The sequence below is a fragment of the Globicephala melas genome, chromosome 12, assembly GCF_963455315.2.
Source record: "Globicephala melas chromosome 12, mGloMel1.2, whole genome shotgun sequence".
Lineage (NCBI taxonomy): Eukaryota > Metazoa > Chordata > Mammalia > Artiodactyla > Delphinidae > Globicephala > Globicephala melas.
The window spans coordinates 60,848,927-60,869,495 of record NC_083325.1 but is presented as its reverse complement, the minus strand read 5'-3'; the positions used below and the strand labels follow the sequence as shown (position 1 = coordinate 60,869,495).

At 41.3% G+C, this 20,569-nt stretch overlaps 1 protein-coding gene across 3 annotated transcripts in view; it reads right to left on the bottom strand.

Annotated features, from left to right (window-relative positions):
• The window catches only part of EIF2AK2 (eukaryotic translation initiation factor 2 alpha kinase 2), a 38,270-nt gene extending 19,258 nt beyond the window's left edge, over positions 1–19,012 (bottom strand). For 2 of the 3 annotated variants that reach the window (XM_030857922.3, XM_060309055.2), the window contains exons 1-10: positions 18,878–19,012; positions 11,835–11,969; positions 11,361–11,481; positions 9,274–9,422; positions 7,395–7,518; positions 6,958–7,034; positions 6,693–6,789; positions 5,109–5,143; positions 3,397–3,462; positions 1,678–1,800 (exon numbers count right to left, since the gene is read on the bottom strand). In XM_030857922.3, coding sequence (XP_030713782.1) covers positions 1,678–1,800; positions 3,397–3,462; positions 5,109–5,143; positions 6,693–6,789; positions 6,958–7,034; positions 7,395–7,518; positions 9,274–9,422; positions 11,361–11,481; positions 11,835–11,953 — 911 coding nt within the window. In that variant the 5' untranslated portion in view covers positions 11,954–11,969; positions 18,878–19,012. The remainder of the gene's footprint in view (positions 1–1,677; positions 1,801–3,396; positions 3,463–5,108; positions 5,144–6,692; positions 6,790–6,957; positions 7,035–7,394; positions 7,519–9,273; positions 9,423–11,360; positions 11,482–11,834; positions 11,970–18,877) is intronic. The other variant, XM_030857924.3, reaches the window with a different exon arrangement.
• Positions 19,013–20,569: the final 1,557 nt, after the last annotated feature.

The window sequence follows — 20,569 nt, the reverse complement described above, 5'->3', positions numbered from 1 at the left end:
CCATTGATCAGGGGAGAGAACAAAACATACTTAATCATTTCTTCATTGCTGAATATTTTGTTTGCTCTAATTTCTCACTGCTATAAATGACATTGTGATTGTGATTTTTATCTTCTTGAATAGCTTTTCTCATAATCTGGGTAATATCCTTGGAATAGGTTCCCAGATAGGAAATCCATGGGTCAAAGCATCTAAACATTTTTATGGCTCTAGATTAATATCTCCAAGTGTATTTTTCACCAATTTATGTTTTACCAATTTATGAAGCCACTAGAAATGTCCAAGACATTGCACCCTTATCATAATTAAGTATGACCATTAAAAAAGATGTTAGGGGAGAGAAGGAACAACCGTATTTCATTTCTGTTAAGCAAAACGATGAAGAAGGAAAAAGCCTTGTTTTGATGCCGAGTAGGTATGAAGGTATTTCAACTGCAAGGCTTTCTGTCCATGGGACAGAAAGTAGGTTGGTTTAACTGGATGAAGAACACCTGGGACACCATGCCTGCTTCTCCTTTGCTCATGTCATTTTCCTTCACCCATATCCCTTTTCCATCTCCTTCTCTAGTCCTTGAGGGATCAGTCTGGCCAAGTTACAAATAGTTAACAACTGCCAGAAAACAACAAGCAAGACTGGTGAACATGTGATTTAAGACCTGCTTCCTCTGTGTTTTCCTTCCTGAAGGAGTTCTGCTATCCAGTAATTGGAGTGGGGTGGGGCTTGGGAAGGGCACAGATAATACGTAAGACAAACACGGGACGCACTGGTATATAGTGGGAATACAGCAGACTGGTATTCCAGAGGATGAGCTCTAAATCTCCACTTTGTTACCACAATAGATAGTGTCCAATATGGTCATCATGAATTCCTTCTCTCCACATACTTGCATTCACTCCTCAGAGTAAGAAGTAGTCTATTTGACCTCCCCTCGAGCTGCTCTTAGTGACTCTGTTTAACCAATATAATGTGGAACTTCCAAGACTGCTCCCTCCTGGGATGAGTTGCTCTGGGACAGTCCTCAGAACCCAACAACTAAGCTGTGAAAAGCCAAGACCACATAAAGGGGCCATGTGGAGGTGCTCTGGTTAACAAGTGCCAGTGGGACTTGTAGCCACAGCCAGCACCACTGCTAGCCATGTGAGAGAGCCATCTCCGATGTCCAGCCTTGTCAAGCTCCTAACTGCAAATGCATGAAGAATGGCCCAGATGAGCACAATCAACTCATAGGACCACTAGAGATAGTAATAACTAGGTGTTTTTAAGCCACGACATTTTGGAGTGGTGGATTATGCAATAATAGACAACGAACACCCACTAGCTTTTACCTTTGTCAAATCAGTTCATATCTTTGGATCTCAGTCCCCTCATCTGTTAAGATAAGGAGATGAAACTACAAAATCTCGAAGGTCATCTTAAGCTAAATGATTTTATAACTTTAGTTTTCATCAAGACAGCCTCAAAAGGATGATCAGTGGTATATCCATTTTTTAATTGAAGTAACCACGGTAAAGTGAGATCATTTCAGAGTAAGCCAAGCTCCTCATGGTAGAATGACATTTTTAAGGAGGATTAAAAAATAATAATAATACGCTAGTGCAGAAGAGAGATACATAAAAAAGAATAGTTGCAGGTTCAAAACACCTTCCCATTCAAAAAAATAAAATATTACTACTTACTCGTTATTATATTTAACACATTTAATAACATAAGTCTTCTCGTCAATTCTGTGTTTGGCTTTGAAAACTTGGCCAAATCCACCTTCGCCAATTGGTGTTATTTCTGTAAAATCTCTGATAAACCTTGAAAGATGAACGTTACTGTTATTCTGAGGTTCAGGGTTCGCTGCTCCCCACTCCCACCCTCCCACTTTCCCTTAACAGCACTGGTGAAATGGACTGTCTAATAAGCAGGACTCTCCTCTTCTGAATAAGAAGGATCCACTTCACAGAAATTCTTGAATTGCAAAGGATAGGTCTTCCCTCTTCCCATCCCTACATAACAGATCACCCCTGAGAGTCAGTCACCTTCTGGTTAAACAAAAGCCATGGTAAAGAATCTTATCCCAAGTATAAAACTTTAGAAAACAGTGCCACACTGTGTTCCCCGGCTACCACCAAGCTGTTACAAGAGAAATGAGCACATGCTCTGAGCCTGCCTACGTTGGCAACTCCTTGGGTTTCCCCTCTCCCTCATGCCCCACATTCCATCATTAACTCTGCCAATTCTCCTTCTAAAACACATCTGCTGGTGTCTGCCCACCTTTTCCCTTCAGTCCAAACTTCCATCAGACTCCCGCAGAACTTTGTTCACTGGACACTCCACTTCCCCTCCTTCCTCCGCTCCAATCCGTGATCCACAAAGCAACCAGTGTGATAAACACTAAGTCTGATCACATCTGTTTATTGCCTAGATCCTCCCATAGCCTGCCCCTGCATTCAGCAAAGCCCAGAAAGTCCTTGCATGGGCTACAAGGGGCCACCTGTTTGGCCCTGCCTCCCTCTCCAGCTGGTCTCATGGCCCCGGGCCCTTGCTCACTGCCCTCCCAGCACATGGCCTTGTCTCCGCTCCTCCGACATTCACATCACCTTTCCCACCTTCACCTTCCCACATGCTCTTCTGCAGAAGCTCAGGGCCTCCCCACAAATGTGACCCCAGAGAAAGCTTTGCCTCGCCCCTCACTCTACATCCAAGGGTTCTGCTTTCATTTCTAACCATGTCATGGCTTTTCCTTCAGACCTCTGACCACGGTTTGTAATTACAGACTTTTTCATGTAATCATCATCCCCTCAAAACTCCAGGAGGGCAGGAGCTGTTTCTATTTGTTCCTGCTATAAATCCAATGTCCAGCACAGTGCCAGGTATATACTAGGTACTTATTAAATATTTGGTGATTCTTTATTATTTTTTAAGCTCATATTCAATGTCCCCCTGTTGCAAATAGGCCTCCTTTGTTTTAGACACTTTATTTAAGCCCAAACACATGATCTACCACAAAAGCAACCCCTTTTCAAAGTGAAATCTGCTATGGAGCTGGAAAATGGAATACAGATCCAAGTGGATCTACTCTGATTCCTGCAGGAGTACTTTTGTTGAAAAAAAAAAATCACTGGTTTATAGAAACATTTGCTTCAATATTAAAACCTTCCATAGATGTCAGAGAAAGCCACCTGAGTATCACACAGGTCTACACTTACCACATTCCATTTGGATACATCTAAATTGTGTTCCTCCAAGAGACAATGATCCTTTGTGGGCCTGATTGTGCTAAACCAATTAAACAGTTCAGGTAGAAATATAATTTAACCTGCCTGATGTTCAACAGTCCCTTAAGAAACTTTTGTCAGAGGAGCAAATGTATCCTTAAACAAATTCTTTTTCACAGTTTTCCCTCTTACCTGGAGTCCACAGTATACATGCTTTCTTCCGTCTTCACAGGAGAGTCAAATCTAGGTGCCAAAGATCTAAAAGTTAAGAGAAGCCCGTAAACTCAAAACTGAAATCAAATGTAACTTGTTTATGTTAGTAGGTTTCATGTCGCACTAGGCTTTATATATATATATATATATATATTTTTTTTTTTTTGCAGTACGCGGGCCTCTCAATGTTGTGGCCTCTCCCTGTTGTGGCCTCTCCCGTTGCGGAGCACAGGCTCCGGACGCGCAGGCTCAGCGGCCATGGCTCACGGGCCCAGCCGCTCTGTGGCATGTGGGATCCTCCCGGACCGGGGCACGAACCTGTGTCCCCTGCATTGGCAGGCGGACTCTCAACCACTGCGCCACCAAGGAAGCCCCGGCTTTTTATATTTTGAGTCAACTATTAGAATAATGAGGTAGCAAATACTAACCTTTTTCTTTAGAAACAATATGGTTCTCTGTCCTCTATTTTTCACTCCTTTCTTGGTTCCTCTTTTGGCCTTAACACATTCATTGTCAGCATGCCCCTGGCCTCTCTTTTTCTCCCTCTAGACTCAAAACCTCAGGAAATATATCTCTTTGGACTCTCATCCTGGTTGTGTTTCCTTTGACCTTTATTCCTTGCTGGTGGTAAGCCTCCTACAACTGGAAGTTCAAATAACACCTAAAACTAAACAAATACAAACTGCTATCTCTCCCCTAAGCCGTCAAGTCTTCAACTCCCTTAACAGCATCAGTGCCATGACTCTTGTCAGCATCTCATCCACAAGGAACAATCTTTGTATCCTTTTTCCTTTGCATCTTCTTCAACCAGTTCTGTAACTCAGTTCCCTCAAGTCATGTCTACTCTTCCTTTACAGTCTGTCTCACAAACGCTCCTCCTTCCTCCTCCCTGACACTAGAACCACGACTGACAGCCTGATCATCTCACACACAGACCTCTCCCATCTTCATTCAAATACCTGCATCAGGCATCATCTCTCTGCAAACATCGCCTACTGTTTGGAATGTACTGGTGCCTTATAATGGCTCCTGCTGCCATCTCACTCTCACTGCTGACTATACTGACGTCCTTGCTTTTCTTTTCAGTTCAAGAAACCAAGTCACCATAATTTACATAACATTTGGTCTTTTTTTTTCTTCCCCAAGTTATGATACCATTTCTACTCTACCTGCTTATCTGCAAAATAATGCACTTCTCTATTGTGTGTGTGTGCGTGCGTGTGTGTGTGTGCGTGCGTGTTTCGGCCGTGCCACACACCTGTGGGATCTTAGTTCCCCCACCAGGGATTGAACCTAGGCTCCCGTAGTGAAAGCACAGAGTCTTAACCACTGGACCGCCAGGGAATTCCCATTATGCACTTCTCGTGAAAACATCTCTGCAAACCCATTTCCTGTGTCAGCCTCGTCCAAAATAATGCCCTTAATCAATTACTCGACCAATAGCCCCATAGGCCTTTATGTCTACAGTGTAGTGTGTGTGTATGTTCAAAGAGTTCTCCACGTATTTAAAAGTACTGTTTGTAGATTTCAAGATTTCAGTGAGCCTTAATTATGCTTTCTACTCTGAAACTCCACTCAAATAAGGGCATATAGTACTCTACAAATACTGAAGACTTAATAAATAAGGCTAATAAACTAAGTCTGAAATAAAACTACATTTCAAAACATGTTCAATGCATAATGATACTCACCTCTTCACCTTTCTGGGATTATTTCTGGAACTGTTCTATAATAAAAAAATGGAGAATATCAATAGTTTCGGATGATTAAATTAAGTATCTTGCTTTTTCTTGCCATCCTTTCTCCTGTATATCTAGATGGTTCTTTGATCACACTTCTTTGTCCTTAGATTAACAACCTCATCAATTTGTATGCTCTCACTAAGCCCTGCTTTCACTGCACTTGGCTATATCAAAGTTCTCACCGATTTTAGCAACCAGACAGATATGGCAGGAAGGTCAAAAAAGACAAATTGTAGGGCATGTTCTGCAGAAGCACTGATTTTCCAGGTATAGAATATGGCGTCCTAGGTGATCCTCTGGCCAGCAGATCTTAGCAAGAAGGTGTGCATCACAATCACTCACACTGCTAGTAAAGACACAAGTGTGGCCCAGAGATCTAGTTTAAAATATTTTCGTTTTTAGGACAAATTAATAATTTAATTTTAACATTTAGCCAAAAAAGGGGTCTTTGATATATCTCTCAAAAATTAATATCATATAGCTCTTCTTCACTCATATTCACTTTCATTCTGTTAGGTTTTGTGGTTTTTTACCAATTTTAATATGCTGACACAGACTGCGAACACCAGACTAAGATTTCTTGAGCTCATATCACCTGCCAGCCTCAGTTTTGCACAGTGACTACATTATGATAAATTCAGACATTCTGTTCATGGACAATATTGTTTCCAGTATCTTCTATTACAAACAATTTTGCAAAGAACATGCTTATACATGTTTCTATATGCACACATACCCATGTTTCTCTAGAAGATGTACCTAGGAACAGAACTGTTTGGTGGTACAGCTGGCACACCCTCAAGTCTACCACATGTTGCCAAATTGCTCTCTAAGAGGGCTGTACCAATTTATACATCCACCAGCAGCATATAATAGTTATAACAGCAACAGAGCTGTGCTAACACTTAGTATAACCAGACTCAAATGGATGGGTTTAAAATGGTATCTAACTGTTGTTTTGATTTGCATTTTCCTGATTATTATGAAGTAAAGCATCTTTTCATACTTTGTCTGTTGCCCATTTGGGTATTGCTTCTCTGAACTGTCTGTTCAGCTCTTTTGTACATTTTTTTACTGAGTTGCTTATCTTTTTCTTATTGATTTGCTTGTAGTTCTTTATAAATAGGATAACTTTGATAAACACTAATCATCACCACAAAAACTATCTGATTTTTAAGTTTAGTTTTTAAGTTTAGTTCTAGTTTTTTAAAACAGAAGCAGAACTCTATTCATAAAACTTTTAAGTACTATCCAATTGATAGAAAAGCTGAAGCCAGATCATAGAAAATATATGAAAATACAAAGGTGAGTAGGGGGAGAAAGATGGGAGTGAAGAATAGAAGAATTTTGCATGTGAAGAATGGGAGTTAATAAAGAAAGGAGAGAGTGAAAAGGCTGCAAAATATTTTGATTTAGTAAGAACACATGAGAAAAAAATAGAAAAATTATGGTTGGGTACTGGAGGTCATTTTTAAATGGAGAAACACAAAGGAAAATAAGATTAACTAGGAAGCATAGAGATTAATACTATACCTCTGGAGATTGGAAAGACTTGTCTACTGCGTCACTGTTATCATTGCTTTCCGCTTCACTTGTTGAGAAGTCATTTTCAGATGGTGATTCAGAAGCACTAGAAGAAAAGGGGACAACTATTAGTTTATGAATTTTGCCTATTTTTTGTTGATCAGTAATTGCTTTTTCTAACTTCTCCTTAAACATTAAACATTTTCATAAATATTTGCTCTTTCAGGCTACAATTTGAATCTGCTAAATAACACAACCGTTTCTCCACACTTACGATGTGTTTGTCGCTGAAGAGTTGCTTTGGACATCACCACACACAGTATTGAAACAACCAGAGGACGCGTCAGCTTTCTGAAAGATTTAAGTGCAACTAAATTACCTCTCCATAGTGACTCAGTCTCTGGGAACCAACTACCACATTTATTTCCCCACATTTACCAAACTCACAGCCATAAAGAATTATGGGGTTAATACATTTTTTATGGATGTTTGATCTGGATTTAAAAAAACAACCCTGAGTTGTCAACAGAACCGTGATCCCTCTGGGGCCTCGTGGTCCCATGGTTCATGGCTCATTTTGGGGACACAGAATGGAGGAATCCTTTTGCTATGTGATTGGCTGTCTTGGCATCATCTAAACATCATCTAACCTCAAATCAACTTCAGAAAGAATTTTAAAATATAAAAATTAAATCCAAAGGCAGTACATACCATTAAATTTTCTGACTGTATCTTTTCATAAGCCAGTTTAGCAGCCAATTGTTTTGCCTCCTGTTTAGTGGAACCTATACCAATACCATATTCATTCTGTCCAATTTTGCATTTATAATGAAATCTAGGAGAAATGATAAACAGTATTAACCCAAATACCAAAAAACAGTAAATCTAACTCATGATTCAGAAAAAAAAACACACATTAACACCTAATTTAATAGGTGGCTTCATAGTTCATTTCTTCTTTAATTTAAACCTTCAGTGAGATGGCTGACCAGTTTGCCAGAATAACCAGGATTGGCTAACATCTCAGCTTGCATTTTCCAGGCAACTGCTCTTTGTTGCTTCATTGAAACATCTGGCATTAAGGTACCAAGTGGTGATTTTTTAAAATTCCCCAAAAGTCAAAAGACATGGAGGCAGAGAAGGAAGACAGATCCAATGAATTTTTCAGAGATGTTCAACTGGAAAGAAAAAGCCAGTAGAGGAAGTGGGGCTTCTACAGGAGAAATAATAAGGTTAGAGTGTTTTTGTAGGAGATGGGCAAAGCATCCCTAACTTCAGCTCTAACTTTAGCCTTTTCTGCCCCCTGCTCATGTGCACAAACACCTAAGAAAATCCTCACAGTGCAAAAGCCCCATGCTGAAGTCACCCCCTCCTCATATGAGCTGTAAGGATGCCTGTGGTTAGGCAAGGATCCTTGGACAATTATATAAGAACTTATCGTGGAGTTACCATGCAGTGCTACAGAATTATTCCAGTATGATTTGTCACAGAGGGAAGCACACCCTACCAGGGTGAGTCTTCCCCGCTAGGCTCTGAAGGGAAAGTTAGGGAGCTGGGCTGAGTGACTGGATCACTTCTAGGGCTCCTATTTTTCTCCAGCACTCCCTAAATAGAATTCTCTCTTTCAGCGATCGAACGTTAAAGCCCTTAATTCAAAGAAACCAAACAGGTGAGCTACGGGAAAATAAAATAGCCTCTTAATTTATTGAGATTGACTCACAGAATTCACTTTTGAATATTTCACTCCAATGAATCCTATCACATTTTTCTCTTCCTAGTTCTGGCCTAAAATCCATCAGGGTGAAAAGTAAAGCATCCATAGCTGAGTCAATTCCGAGGACAGTATCCTACAGTGGTTGTTTGGACTATTTGCCATTTAGATATTTTTTCCTTCTCCCTCATTTAACTGGTTGGTTGTAGCTGAGAAACAATCTCCCTCATACTCATTTGCTTTCTGCTTTTCCCAGTTCAAATCGATTCTTCTTCCTCACGTCCAAAGTCTTAGCTCACTGGTGACATTCTCAATATCTCTGACTGACGCTCTCATCTGTCCCCCTCATCACATCCCTCAAATCCTGGTCTCCGCACAGTCCAGGGTGAAAGCCCATTCCTTCTAATACATGGTATTTGTTTAGAGAGTGACATCAGTTAATCAAATCTGAAGGGCAAACACCTGGACAAACAGCTCTACTCTGACAAGGGTGGAAAGAGAGTCATTCCACACGTGTGGCAGAGATGTTTTCACACAGTGACTGCCACTGTGACCTCAGGGATGGGAAGATTTTCACAACCCTGCAGCAGGGGCACCCCACCCACTCTTAGGCTTCCTACAGACTAAACCATCCAGATATACCTCAGAAATAAAGGATTCCTCAGATTTGATCAATTATGGGATATGGGTCCCAAGTCTTCACCAATTAAGCATTTCAATATTTTAATTACAAAGATGTCCCATTGCTTGTAAGTCATATAAAACCTTTCCTGCAGAACATACCAAAAAGGACAGATATTTCCAGAAAATGAGACACGAAAATAAGCCTGTTCTGTTGCTTAGATACAATGAAACAGAAGGAAAAGCACGACATCTCACTTATCGGGCCCACTGTCCCTCGATTCACATTCTTCATAAATTACAGATAGGTTTTTCTTCTGGGCAATCGTATTAACACGGCCTATGTAATTCTCAATGGGTGGTACTTCTGAAGGATCTCCTGTCTGCAGTGATGAAGGACTAGCGGCCTAAAAGAAAGAAATGTTTTGTTTAATATAGATGATAACCAAAATTTATTTTGTCTAATAAAATTACTATTTTTTGCCTAATAAAATTACTAAATGAATTATTTGAAACACCACTTCGAGTTTATGGATTTCCCTACTATAATACTTTAATAAAAGTATAAGTATATGTCTTCCTCTGCCAGAAAACACCCACAAGGATAAATTTTAACAGGAGAAAAGAAATCAGCCATTTCCCTTTTATAGTTTCATAAAGAAAAACAAAATAGTCAATTTTCTTGTTTATCCGGTAAAACTCTATAACATTTTCTGGTTTGCTGTGCCCTTTGTAAATCTCAAAGAACAAGACAACAAATATCAAAGTAAAGCTATATCCTGGATCACAACTTCATAGGAAACATGAACATAATAGCATTACTCCTTCCATTGTTATCTGTCCCTTTTAAAATTCTTAATCTGACAAAATCTTGTCCAAAGTTTTTCTACTTTGTTAACTTTGTCAAAGAACTTTTGATTCTACTTATCTTCTTTATTATTTCTTTGGTTTTTTTCACATTAATTTCTGCCCTTATTGTTATCACTGTCTTTCTTCTGCTTTTTTGTGGGGAAAGGTATTTTACTGTTCCTTTTCTAACTTCTTTTTTTTTTTTTTTTTTTTGGCGGTACGCTGGCCTCTCACTGTCGTGGCCTCTCCCGTTGCAGAGCACAGGCTCCGGACGGGCAGGCTCAGCGGCCATGGCTCACGGGCCCAGCCGCTCTGCGGCATGTGGGATCTTCCCGGACCGGGGCACAAACCCGTGTCCCCTGCATCGGCAGGCGGACTCTCAACCACTGCGCCACCAGGGAAGCCCCCTTTTCTAACTTCTTGACTTGGTTTTCTGGCTCTTTAACAATTTATAAGTTTGTGGGTTTTGCCTGATTTACTTTTCTCAATTTTGATTAGAAGGGTGACATCTTTAACTTAGATTTTTTTTTTTAATTAAAGAAAAAAAATTTTTTTTTCTTTTCTTTTTGGCTGCAGCGCATGGCATGAGGGATGTTAGTTCTCAGGCCAGGGATTGAGCCTGTGCCCCCTGCTGTGGAAGCACGGAGCCTTAACCACTGGACCGCCAGGGAAGTCCCTTCAAGTAAGATTTTTCAAGAAAATATCTTGAATACTAAAATTTTTCAAGATTTTCAAAATCTGAGAATGATCCACTTTTGTCCCACATGTAAAATGACTTCTTGTCTCATTTTACAGCTGCTGCTCCAATGTCTCCTAGTTTTTAATGGTGCTGTGAACAGCATGATATTTTTTTTTCATTTTTACATTTTATATAATTTTTTCTGCCTAGATGCTCATAGGTTTCTTTCTTGACCCCTGGAGCTCAGTACTTTCACAAGGGCTGATGTTGTTCTTGGTGGTTCTGTATTTTTCTGTATCTGTTTAGTTGCTGAGTTGTTTTAATCTGAAGCTAGGTCTTTCTTTATTTCAGAAATGCTTTCTACTGAAGTCTCTTCAGATAGCTTTTTCTGTACTAGTTACTCTGTTCTAATCTTCAGGGATACCAATTATACATATGTTGGTTCTTCATCATCTGCCCTCCATATAGATCATTCTCCTCATGGTCACTTCTATCTCTGTCCTTCTTCACTGCATTCCCTCAATTAGGTGGAGGAGCTCCTTCCAGAACCTGTTAGCTCATTTCTCACTGTTTCCTTAGAGTATGTCACTGCTGCTGGCACTCTAAATAGTATTGTCCCATTTTTCCCACTCTTCCATAGGTGTACCTCTCATTCAGGGTTCTACAGAAATGGGGCCAGGAAAAAGACTGAACGAAACTTTGAAAGCAAAAGAAGTTGTAAATTTCTTTATTCTGCATATAAGTATTTTCTCACAGAGAAAAATACCATAGATATTTCTGAGTTCCCTTTCACTAGGAAAAAAAGGTAATTACTCACCTTCTGTTCTTTACTAATTATTTCAAAAGCTAATTTGGCTGCAGCATTTTTGGCTTCCTTCTTTGATCTACCTTCAGCCTTTGGAAATTCTCTGCCATCTATTGTAACTTGATAGGTAAACCTAATTTCAAAGAAAAATTCACAAAATATCATAAAATTCATGCATTATCTAACAACAAGTGTTCTGATCACCACTGCTTCCTATGACTACCTTCGAAAATTTTAACCTATGTTCCACATAAAATTCAAGCAGTCACCCCCAAACAGCAAAATAGCATATCATCTTGAAGCATGGAAAGGCTTAAACCCTCTTTTTTCTCTGGAGTCCTCTGAAGTTACCACTTTACATCAAGAAGACAGTACTCTCTGGCAACTTTGCTCTCAAGCTAAAGAATTGACTTCAAAATTGTGCCAGAGCTGCCATTCTCCCAGTTCATATTTTCTAGGGATATACCCTTTTTTATAGCAACTTACCTTAAGTTATGTGGAGGTCCTGTCTTAGATAGTTCACAATACTTAAGTACTGCAGTGTTCCTTTGTTGGTACTTATTAAGTTCTTCTATATAGAAACATGGTGAACGACCACTGGCCATTTTTTCCTACAGTAACCTACAATAAGAGAGATGTTTGAAAGAGGTGATACACTCAGAACATACTTAATATAATTATCCCAGTCTAGTTTAAGAGACAAAACAGGATAAGATGACTCTCCTTTATACAACTCATCTCAGTCCCACATAAACCCAGAGAAAACTTATTACAAAATCTTTCTTTCTCTCTCAAGGACTACACAATCAAGCTAATTTCTCCACGATTTTCTACTTTCAAAACTCAACTGGCCAAAAAAAGGCTGGAGGTCCTTCTCTGTAACTTTTCTTTCTGCTTCCACTGAGTGTCAAGTGCAAGTCTGTCCACCTGCTTGAGAAGTTAAAAGCCTGCAAGAGTAGAATTATAATTATTTATGTAGAGAAGAAAAAGGTTGAGAGTATATATAAAGTTTATGAAATCATGAACGATTTAGCTGTATGGACATTGATCCTCCTATGAAATCCCCAAAAATCCCCCCTTTGAAATTGTCAGAAGTCAGTTTTAGGACAATTTACTTGGCAGGCAAATTATGCCCCTGTTTATGGTTCTCACTGGAGCAAGACAGTAGCAATGATTTAAACTACAAACAAAATCAAAAAAATATAGAATCTAAATATAAGAGCCAAAGCTATAAAACTTTAGAAGGAAACATAAGGGTGAATCTTCACAACCTTAGATTTGGCAATGGAATCTGAGATATGACAGCAAAAGCACAGCAACAAAAGAATACATAGATAAATTGGGCCTCATCAAAATTAAAAATGTTTATATATCAGAGGACACTATGAAGAAAATGAAAAGACAATCTACAGAAAGGAATTTTTATAAATAATATATTTGATAAAGACCTAGGATCCAGAATATATAAAGAACTTTTACAGCTCAACAACAAAAAGAGTTAAAAAATTAAAAATAGGCAAAGGACTTGAACAGACATTTCTCCAAAGAAGATATACAAATGGCCAACAAGCACATGAAAAGATGTTCAATATCATTACTTATTAGACAAATGCAAATCAAAACCACAACTAGATACTACTTCACACCCACTAGGCTGGTAATAATAATAATAATAATACAGAAAATAAATGTGCTGTTGAGGGTATAGAGAAATTGGAAACCTCATATATTGCTGATGGGAATGTAAAGTAGTGCAGCCTCTATGGAAAAGAATTTGGTGGTTCCTCAAAAAGTTAAACTTAGAATTACCATATGACCCGTCAATTTCACCACTTTGGTGTATACCCAAAGAACTGAAAAACAGGTTTTGAAATACTTATGCAGGAATATTCATAGCAGCACTATTCACAATAACCCAGAAGTGGAAACAAATCAAATATCTATCAACTGATGAAGGGTAAACAAAGTGCTCTATATCCACACATGGGATCTTATGCAGCCATAAAAAGAATAAAGTATTGAAACATGCTACAACAGAGCTACATGTCAAAAACATGCTAAATGAAAGAAGTCAGACATAAAAGGTCACATAGCGTATGATTCCATTTATGTGGAACATCCAGAATAGGTAAATCCATAGGCAGAAAGCGGACCCTGTTGATCTCTCGTTTCTTATTAGAAAGCTCTTCTGATTTTCCTTCTTCCATGGTCACTCTTTCTAACACTCCTTAATCTTCACAGCCTTTAAATGCTGGAGTTTCCCCAAGGCTTGGTCCAAAGACGCTATTCTCTTCACTCTATACTTTCTCCTCAAGGTAATTTCTCTCATGACCATGATTTCAAAGATCATCTATTTGTCATTAACTCTAATGTTTATACATAATTTATGAACCTCTTACTGAGTTTCAGATCTCTCTATCCAACCTCTCCACTTGGACAACTTGAATGACTTTTAAACTCAAAAGATCCAAAATTGCATTTTTAATCTTCCCTCAAGCTGGTTTGGAGTTTCCTTTCTCAGAAAATGACTCCACTGTGCATCCATGTCTGAAAGCCGTGAACCTGGGAGGCATTCTTGACATGTCCTTTCCCTACCTTCTGATCTATACCTAAGTCCTGTCCTCCAAATCCTTCTACTTCTCAATGACGTCTATAGCCACCATCCTGGTTCAAGCCATCACCATCTCACTCCTGGACTGCTACAAGAATGTCAGAACCAATTCCTCACAGCCGCTGCAATTCCTTCTCTACACTGCAGCCATCATGATTTTTTTAAACTTTTTTTTCATTGTCGTAAAATATACATAACATGAAGTTTACCCTTTTTACCCTTTTTACGTGTACAATTCATGGGCAAAAAGCATTTTCACAATGTTGTAAGGCCACCACCGCAATCCATCTCCAAAACTCTTTACATCTCCCCAAACAGAAAGTCTATACCCATTAAACAATAAACATTTCCCTTCCCCCTCAGCCCCTGGTAACCACCATTCTATTTTCTATGCCTATGAATTTGCCTATTCTAAGTACCTCATATAAGTGGCATCATACAATATTTGTCCTTTTGTGTCTGGTTATTTCACTTAGCTAATGTCTTCAAGGTTCATTCATGTTGTAGCACGTATCAGAATTTCCTTCCTTTTTAAGGCTGAATAATATTCCACTGTATGAATATCCCACACTTTGTTTATCCAGTCATCTGTTGATGAACACTTGAGTTATTCCAACCTTTTGGCTATTGTGTGCAATACTGATATGAACATTGTTGTACAAATATCTGTTCAAATCCCTACTTTCAAATCTTTTGAGTATATACCTACAAGTGCAATTGCTGAATCAGATGGTAATTTTATGTTTAACTTTATGAGGAATTGCCAAATTATTTGCCACAGTGGCTGCACCATTTTGTATTTCCACCAGCAGCGCACAAGGGTTCCAATTTCTCCACATCCTCACCAACAGCTGCTATTTTCCATTTTTAAAAGAGTCACATCATAATCTTTTCAAAACATCAATTCAATCATGCAGCCCCCACAAACCACCAAAATTGTTCTTGTCAAGGTTACCGATGGCTTCTCCATCTCTAAAATTAGTAGTCAGTAGTCAGTTCTCAGCCCCTGTCTACTTGACACATAACCAGCATGTGACACGGCTGCTCATTCCTTTCTCCCTCCTTATTCCTTTGCTTGGACACCCAAGACACCACCCTCTCCTGGTTTCTCTCCGTCCTCACAAGATATTCCTTCTCTGTCTCCTTTCCTTGTTCCTCCTCCTCATCCTTTCTTTTAAATATTATAGTGTGTCAAGGTCCAGGTCTCAGATCTCTCTGCTCTACTTACACTCATTCCCCTGATGATCCCCTTGAGGCTTGTGGCTTTAAATTCCCCCTACACAGAGATAGTTCTCAAAAGAACGCTTCCCCCACTGACTCTTTCCTGGCTCCCAACTGCTTCTGTCCAACACGCTCCCTCCTGAAGTGCTCTGGAGTCTACCCGTGATGCTGCTTTGCCTGGTTAACTCCTGCTTCCTATAGATCTCAGCTCAAATGTTACTTCCCAGACACCCTAGAAGAGGTCCTGGTTTGATGCTCTATCATAGCCCTTGTCTCCTTTATTACAATTGCTAATTTAACCGACTGTCTTCCAAAAGAGACCATGAGCTATAAGAGGGGACAGGCTTATAATAGGTGCTTAATAGTGAATAAATGAATACCAAAATATCTGCAGATCTCCCTCACCTCCATGACTTGTAACATGCTTTTCTCTCTGTTTGGAACGTAATAGCTGCATCCTCTATCTACCAGGAAATTCCCACTCCTCTGTGAGGATCAATACATCCTTCTTTGATGCTGCGAGAGCAGCTAGTACCCCTCCACGGGCCTGCCACCCACCTTGCTCAGCTCCCATCATAGTCGAGACTGCTTTTTAAACCAGTTAGTGAGCTCTCTGGGGAGCTAGTTCTATGTCTTACTCATCTTTGTATAACTGGCACCCCGTGACAAGTGGTAAATGATGAACACTTGGACAGTATATAGGTAAATGACAGAATGATTCATTAAAATTAAGTACTCCACTTTAAACCTCCTCACCGTCTCCCTTTTCTTCATCTGCTGTTTTCTTTGCATCCTTTCTTCATTCATTCGGTAAATGCTTAGTAAGTGTCAGGCACTGTTCTGATGCGGGGTATACAGATGTGTACAAGACAAATCAAGCCCCTACCTGCATTCCACTGAAGAAAGAAAGAAGATGACCAAGTCCAGAAACAAGTAACAGGAGGGGATAACAGTTGGCTGGAAGTGCTACAATGAAATGAAATAGGGCTATGAGATAGAAGAGTGTTAATAGGTGGGAGCAGAGAAACGAGGGAGGTGGTTTTGATACAGTGGTCAGGGAAGACCCCTCTTAGGAGGCAATATTTAAATCAAGCCTGGATGATGAGAAAGTCCACCATACTTAGATATGGGGAAAGACCATCTTAGGCAGAGGATACCTGGAGGCAGGCACCAGCACAGCTTTTGGAGGGATGACAAAAAGGTCAAGGAGATTGCTGCACAGTGAACAAGGGGAAACGGTGGGAAATGAGTCTGAGAGGTAGGCAGGTGCCACAGCACAGAGACCTTGAAGGCCAAGGTGTGGATTGTGGAAGTTATTCTAATTGCAGTGGGAAGCTATTGGAGGGTTCTCAGCAGAGGGGTGATGCAGTTGGATTTATGTTTTTAATGGTCACTCTAATGTTATGTAAAGAACAGAGTATGAGGGGTGGGTGTAGAAAAGATGAGTGGAGCATGAGTATAAGTCAGGAGACCAAGTCGGGGCTGCCGCAGTGGTTTGGGTGAGCAATGCTGGTGGCTGGGAGGGCTCAGATCTGAGCAAAGGTGCTGTCTTCACATCACCGCTTAGTGTTGTGGAGAGGGCTATGCTTTAAAGCCACATAGATCTGGGCGAGGCACCTCTTTGAACCTTTGATTCATGACCCGAAAACAGAAATGAAAACACCTGATTCACAGGTTGTTGTGAGGAGTAAATCAGACAAAAAGCATCCAGCAGGGTCTCCCACACCACTGGCCCTCAATAAACAGTGCTTCTGGTCTACAATTCCAAAATGCAAAAGCACTGAAAACTGAGGTTTACTTTGTTTTCATTTGTTTTGTTTTTGGTGGGTGTGTAGCCCCGCATCTAGACCTGAACTGACATGAGCTATTTAGAGTCTTAATCGTACTCTGTTGTCGATTTATACATTTCACTGCAGAAATGTTTTATGATAGAGTGTTGCCCCCAAACCCTACTGAGAACATTACAAATAGACGGGATTTATACTGCCTTGCCTTTCTAAAATCCAATAATCTCTGAGTACCACACCATACCTGGCCCAAGGGTTTCAGATAAGGATCTGTAGCTGTACCATTATGTTCAGGAACTGAAGTGTCATTTAGTTTAGTCACAAGTATGAGATCATACATCCAACTGGAGGAGGTCATAGATCTCAGAACAGTAGTTATGGAAGAGTCCTTAGCAATTATTTAACCTGAAGTCCTATCGAAATACCCTAAATCCTCAACACTTTTAACTTTAAGTAACTGCTGATCTTCAGAATGACAAGCCAGTTTGAATTTAAGTGAAATATATGTGTAAACAAATAAGGTGTTAAATTGGCATTTTTGAAAAAGTACTTACAAGTTTGGAAAAAAAGAAACAGGCGTTTCTTTTCAACTGTTTTTAATAAATCTTATTTTAAAACTAGGTTACCATCTTCCTAAAAGAAATCTCCATCATAATCACTAATAAATATTACGTGTCCATCTTACTCATGCCCAGAAGTTACTTTGGCTGTGCCTTGATACCCTTAGGGCAGACCCAAGTCCCTGTGGACCCAGTCCCCTCAAAGGACCTGTGCAAAGCTTGGCAAACAACGTGCATTCAAGTAACAGGAGGGGATAACAGGAGGGGATAATATCTGATGAATTGAATGAATAAACAGTGTTAAGGATCTTCAGGTTCAAATAAGCAAATAGAAGAACAAGAGCATAAACTGCCCAAGATTCTAAGTTCCTAAGATTCTAAGTTCCTAAGTGACAGCAGGGAGTCTGTCCTTTAGCTTCCATCTGGCAAGGCATTTTTAGTACTAAAGAAATCACAGGCAATAGGAAGTCTCATATTCTGGAATTCAAAAGAGAATTTATGAATCAAAAACAAAGATTTAATGAATACCTATCACATACTGGGTTATACTGGCGAACAAAACCATGCTCTTGTGAACTTACTAGTGGAGGAAAATGGACAAACCCATAAAAAATGTCACAAGGTGATAAGTACTACGTTGAAAACTAAAGCAGAGTAGGGGGGACAGCAAGGGAAGAGTGGGGTTTCTTACATGCAGGTTGTTCAGGGAAGGCTGCTCTGATACAGTGACATTGTATCTGGGGGAAGAGCTTTCCGGGAAGAAACAGGCAGTGCAGAGGTCCAGAGGCAGGACAGTGCTTGGCTCTGCCCCAAGGACAGCCATGAGGCCTGTGTGGTCAGAACGCAGGGAGCAGGTGGCCTTGTCTGTAGGTCAATAACCTTTTATAGGATTCTGATGAAGCTATTGGGGAGCGGGGTTCGGGGGTGTCCTGTTCTGCCTTAAAGGCCCTCGGTCGGCTACGGTATTAAGAAGAGGTGGCGGGGCGGGGGACAGAGTTGGAGCGGGGGCTAAAGATGGGCAATTGGAGAACGATTGCAACGACCCAGGCAAGAGATTTGTGGCTGGGGATTCTTTTAGCCAATGTTTTGGGCAATTCAGGCCCCCGTATTTCCCATCTGTCTGTCAAGCCATAGGGCTCTTCCGTTTTCCACTAGTCGCCCCCGCCCCCGTCCCGGACCAGGGCTAGTAGTCGCTTGCTCTGTCAAGAATTGTTCGCGGGAAGAAAATGACTTTCAGCGCCCACCGCGCTGCACGCTCCTTTCCCCGGATCCAGCAAGGGCTCCGCACCTCGGCTGAGGGCCTCGGACAGCATTATCGAGGCGGCGGCGCAGGGGTCAGGGGTATCTTACCAGAGTCCAGTACCGGGCTAGGGACGCGAGCTGCGGCCTCACTGGAAGCTCGGCGGGGTCTGAGCAGTTCGCTCTCGGTTTCGTTTTCCCCGCGGACTCCGCCTTCCTTCCTCTCCGCCTTCCTTCCTCTCCGCCTTCCTCCCGCCCTCCCGCACGGGTCTGTACGAGTCCGCACACGTCAGCCCACGTCCGCACAGGCTCAGCGATAGCGGGAAACTGGCGCCTCCACCCCGAGTCCGCGTGGGGGGTACCGCGGGGCGGACCGGGCACGTCCAAGACCCTGCAGCCCCACCCCTGCTACTGGGGGTGTTCCCGGCCCCCGTGCGGGCAGGGTACTCCGGGAGGTGGGGAGGACGTTGAGGTCTCCGAGGCCCGCGACGTGGCAGGCGCTCTGTGATCAACGCTCCAGTTTCCTCTTCAACACAAATATTTGGGATGGGGCTGGGGGGCTGGATATCATCAGCTCCATTTTATTAATGGAAGAAAACTGAGTAAATTAACTCTCCCAGGGCAAAGCCAGGATTCCTTTTCCCATAACCACCATTTCTTTGCCCTCCTCCTTCTCCTCACGTTAACGAGGCTGGGGATGAAGAGGCCTGGGGGCATAATTTCCCTATCTGTTTCCACCCATCCATCCATTCATTCAACAGGTACTTGCCAGCTGCTGTATCAAGTACCAGCCAATCCAGCAGTTAGGAGAGCTACCTGCTGCCTTCGGGACCTCCTGGAGTTTACCACCAAAGTCCTTACCAGTAGTCCCAGAGTTGTAAGAAATCCTACTCACCTAAGGGACTATGACACACTCCCAGAGTAATACTGGCACCTTGACACAGTGACTGAGGAGTGCTGAAGACTTAACCTCATAACAGTACTGCAAGGTAGGTGCCATTTAACAGATGAGAAAACTGAGGCCTGAGGCACAGAGAAGTAACAGCTGGTGAGCAGGGGAGCTGGAATTAGAACCAGGATCCTGTACCTCAATATCCCAGTGAGGGTGAGGGAGAGAGGCAGTTCCAAGATGGATTTCAGGTACACATTACATATTGACCATTGGCTCCAGGCATCCTTTCCCACATCTCTTCTGCACACACACCTCCCACCCCTGTATTGCAGGGTATCAATGGCTAAACACTATTTTCCTTGATTTAAGTTCCCCAAATATGAAGCACTGGTGGGAGGTTTAGAAGGCAGATAGGAGGCAGAGACATCTTTCTGTGACCCTTTGAGATGACAAGAAATCTCCAACTGTAGTGGCCGTTCGTTTGCAGGAGTCCATTTCCCAGCTTCGTGGGTGTGGGGTGGTTGTTTCAGATGCAATGGCAGTAGCAATGACATGTTTTGTGACTTTCTGAAGCCCCTGAACTGTCCAAAAGAGCTTAAAGAAAGAAAGCTCTGACAAGCTCAAGCATGGTCAGAGGACACAAGCTTTTATGACTGCCCCAGAAGAACCTCTTACTTCATGTAGTCTCAGGGCTGATGGAGCAGAAATTAGCTACAGAGTCCAGTGCTGCAGGTAGCCGAATTTCTATATAACTTTAATTTGCAGCCTCACCAGGTCTCTTATAGGAACATTGAGGCTATTGACTGGGAAAGAATGAGGACCTGGGAATTTGGGTGGATTTGAATGAGTCCATTGCCCTCCCAAATTCTGCTGAGTCACCACAGTCCTTCCATCCTTGTTGGATAAGTCTG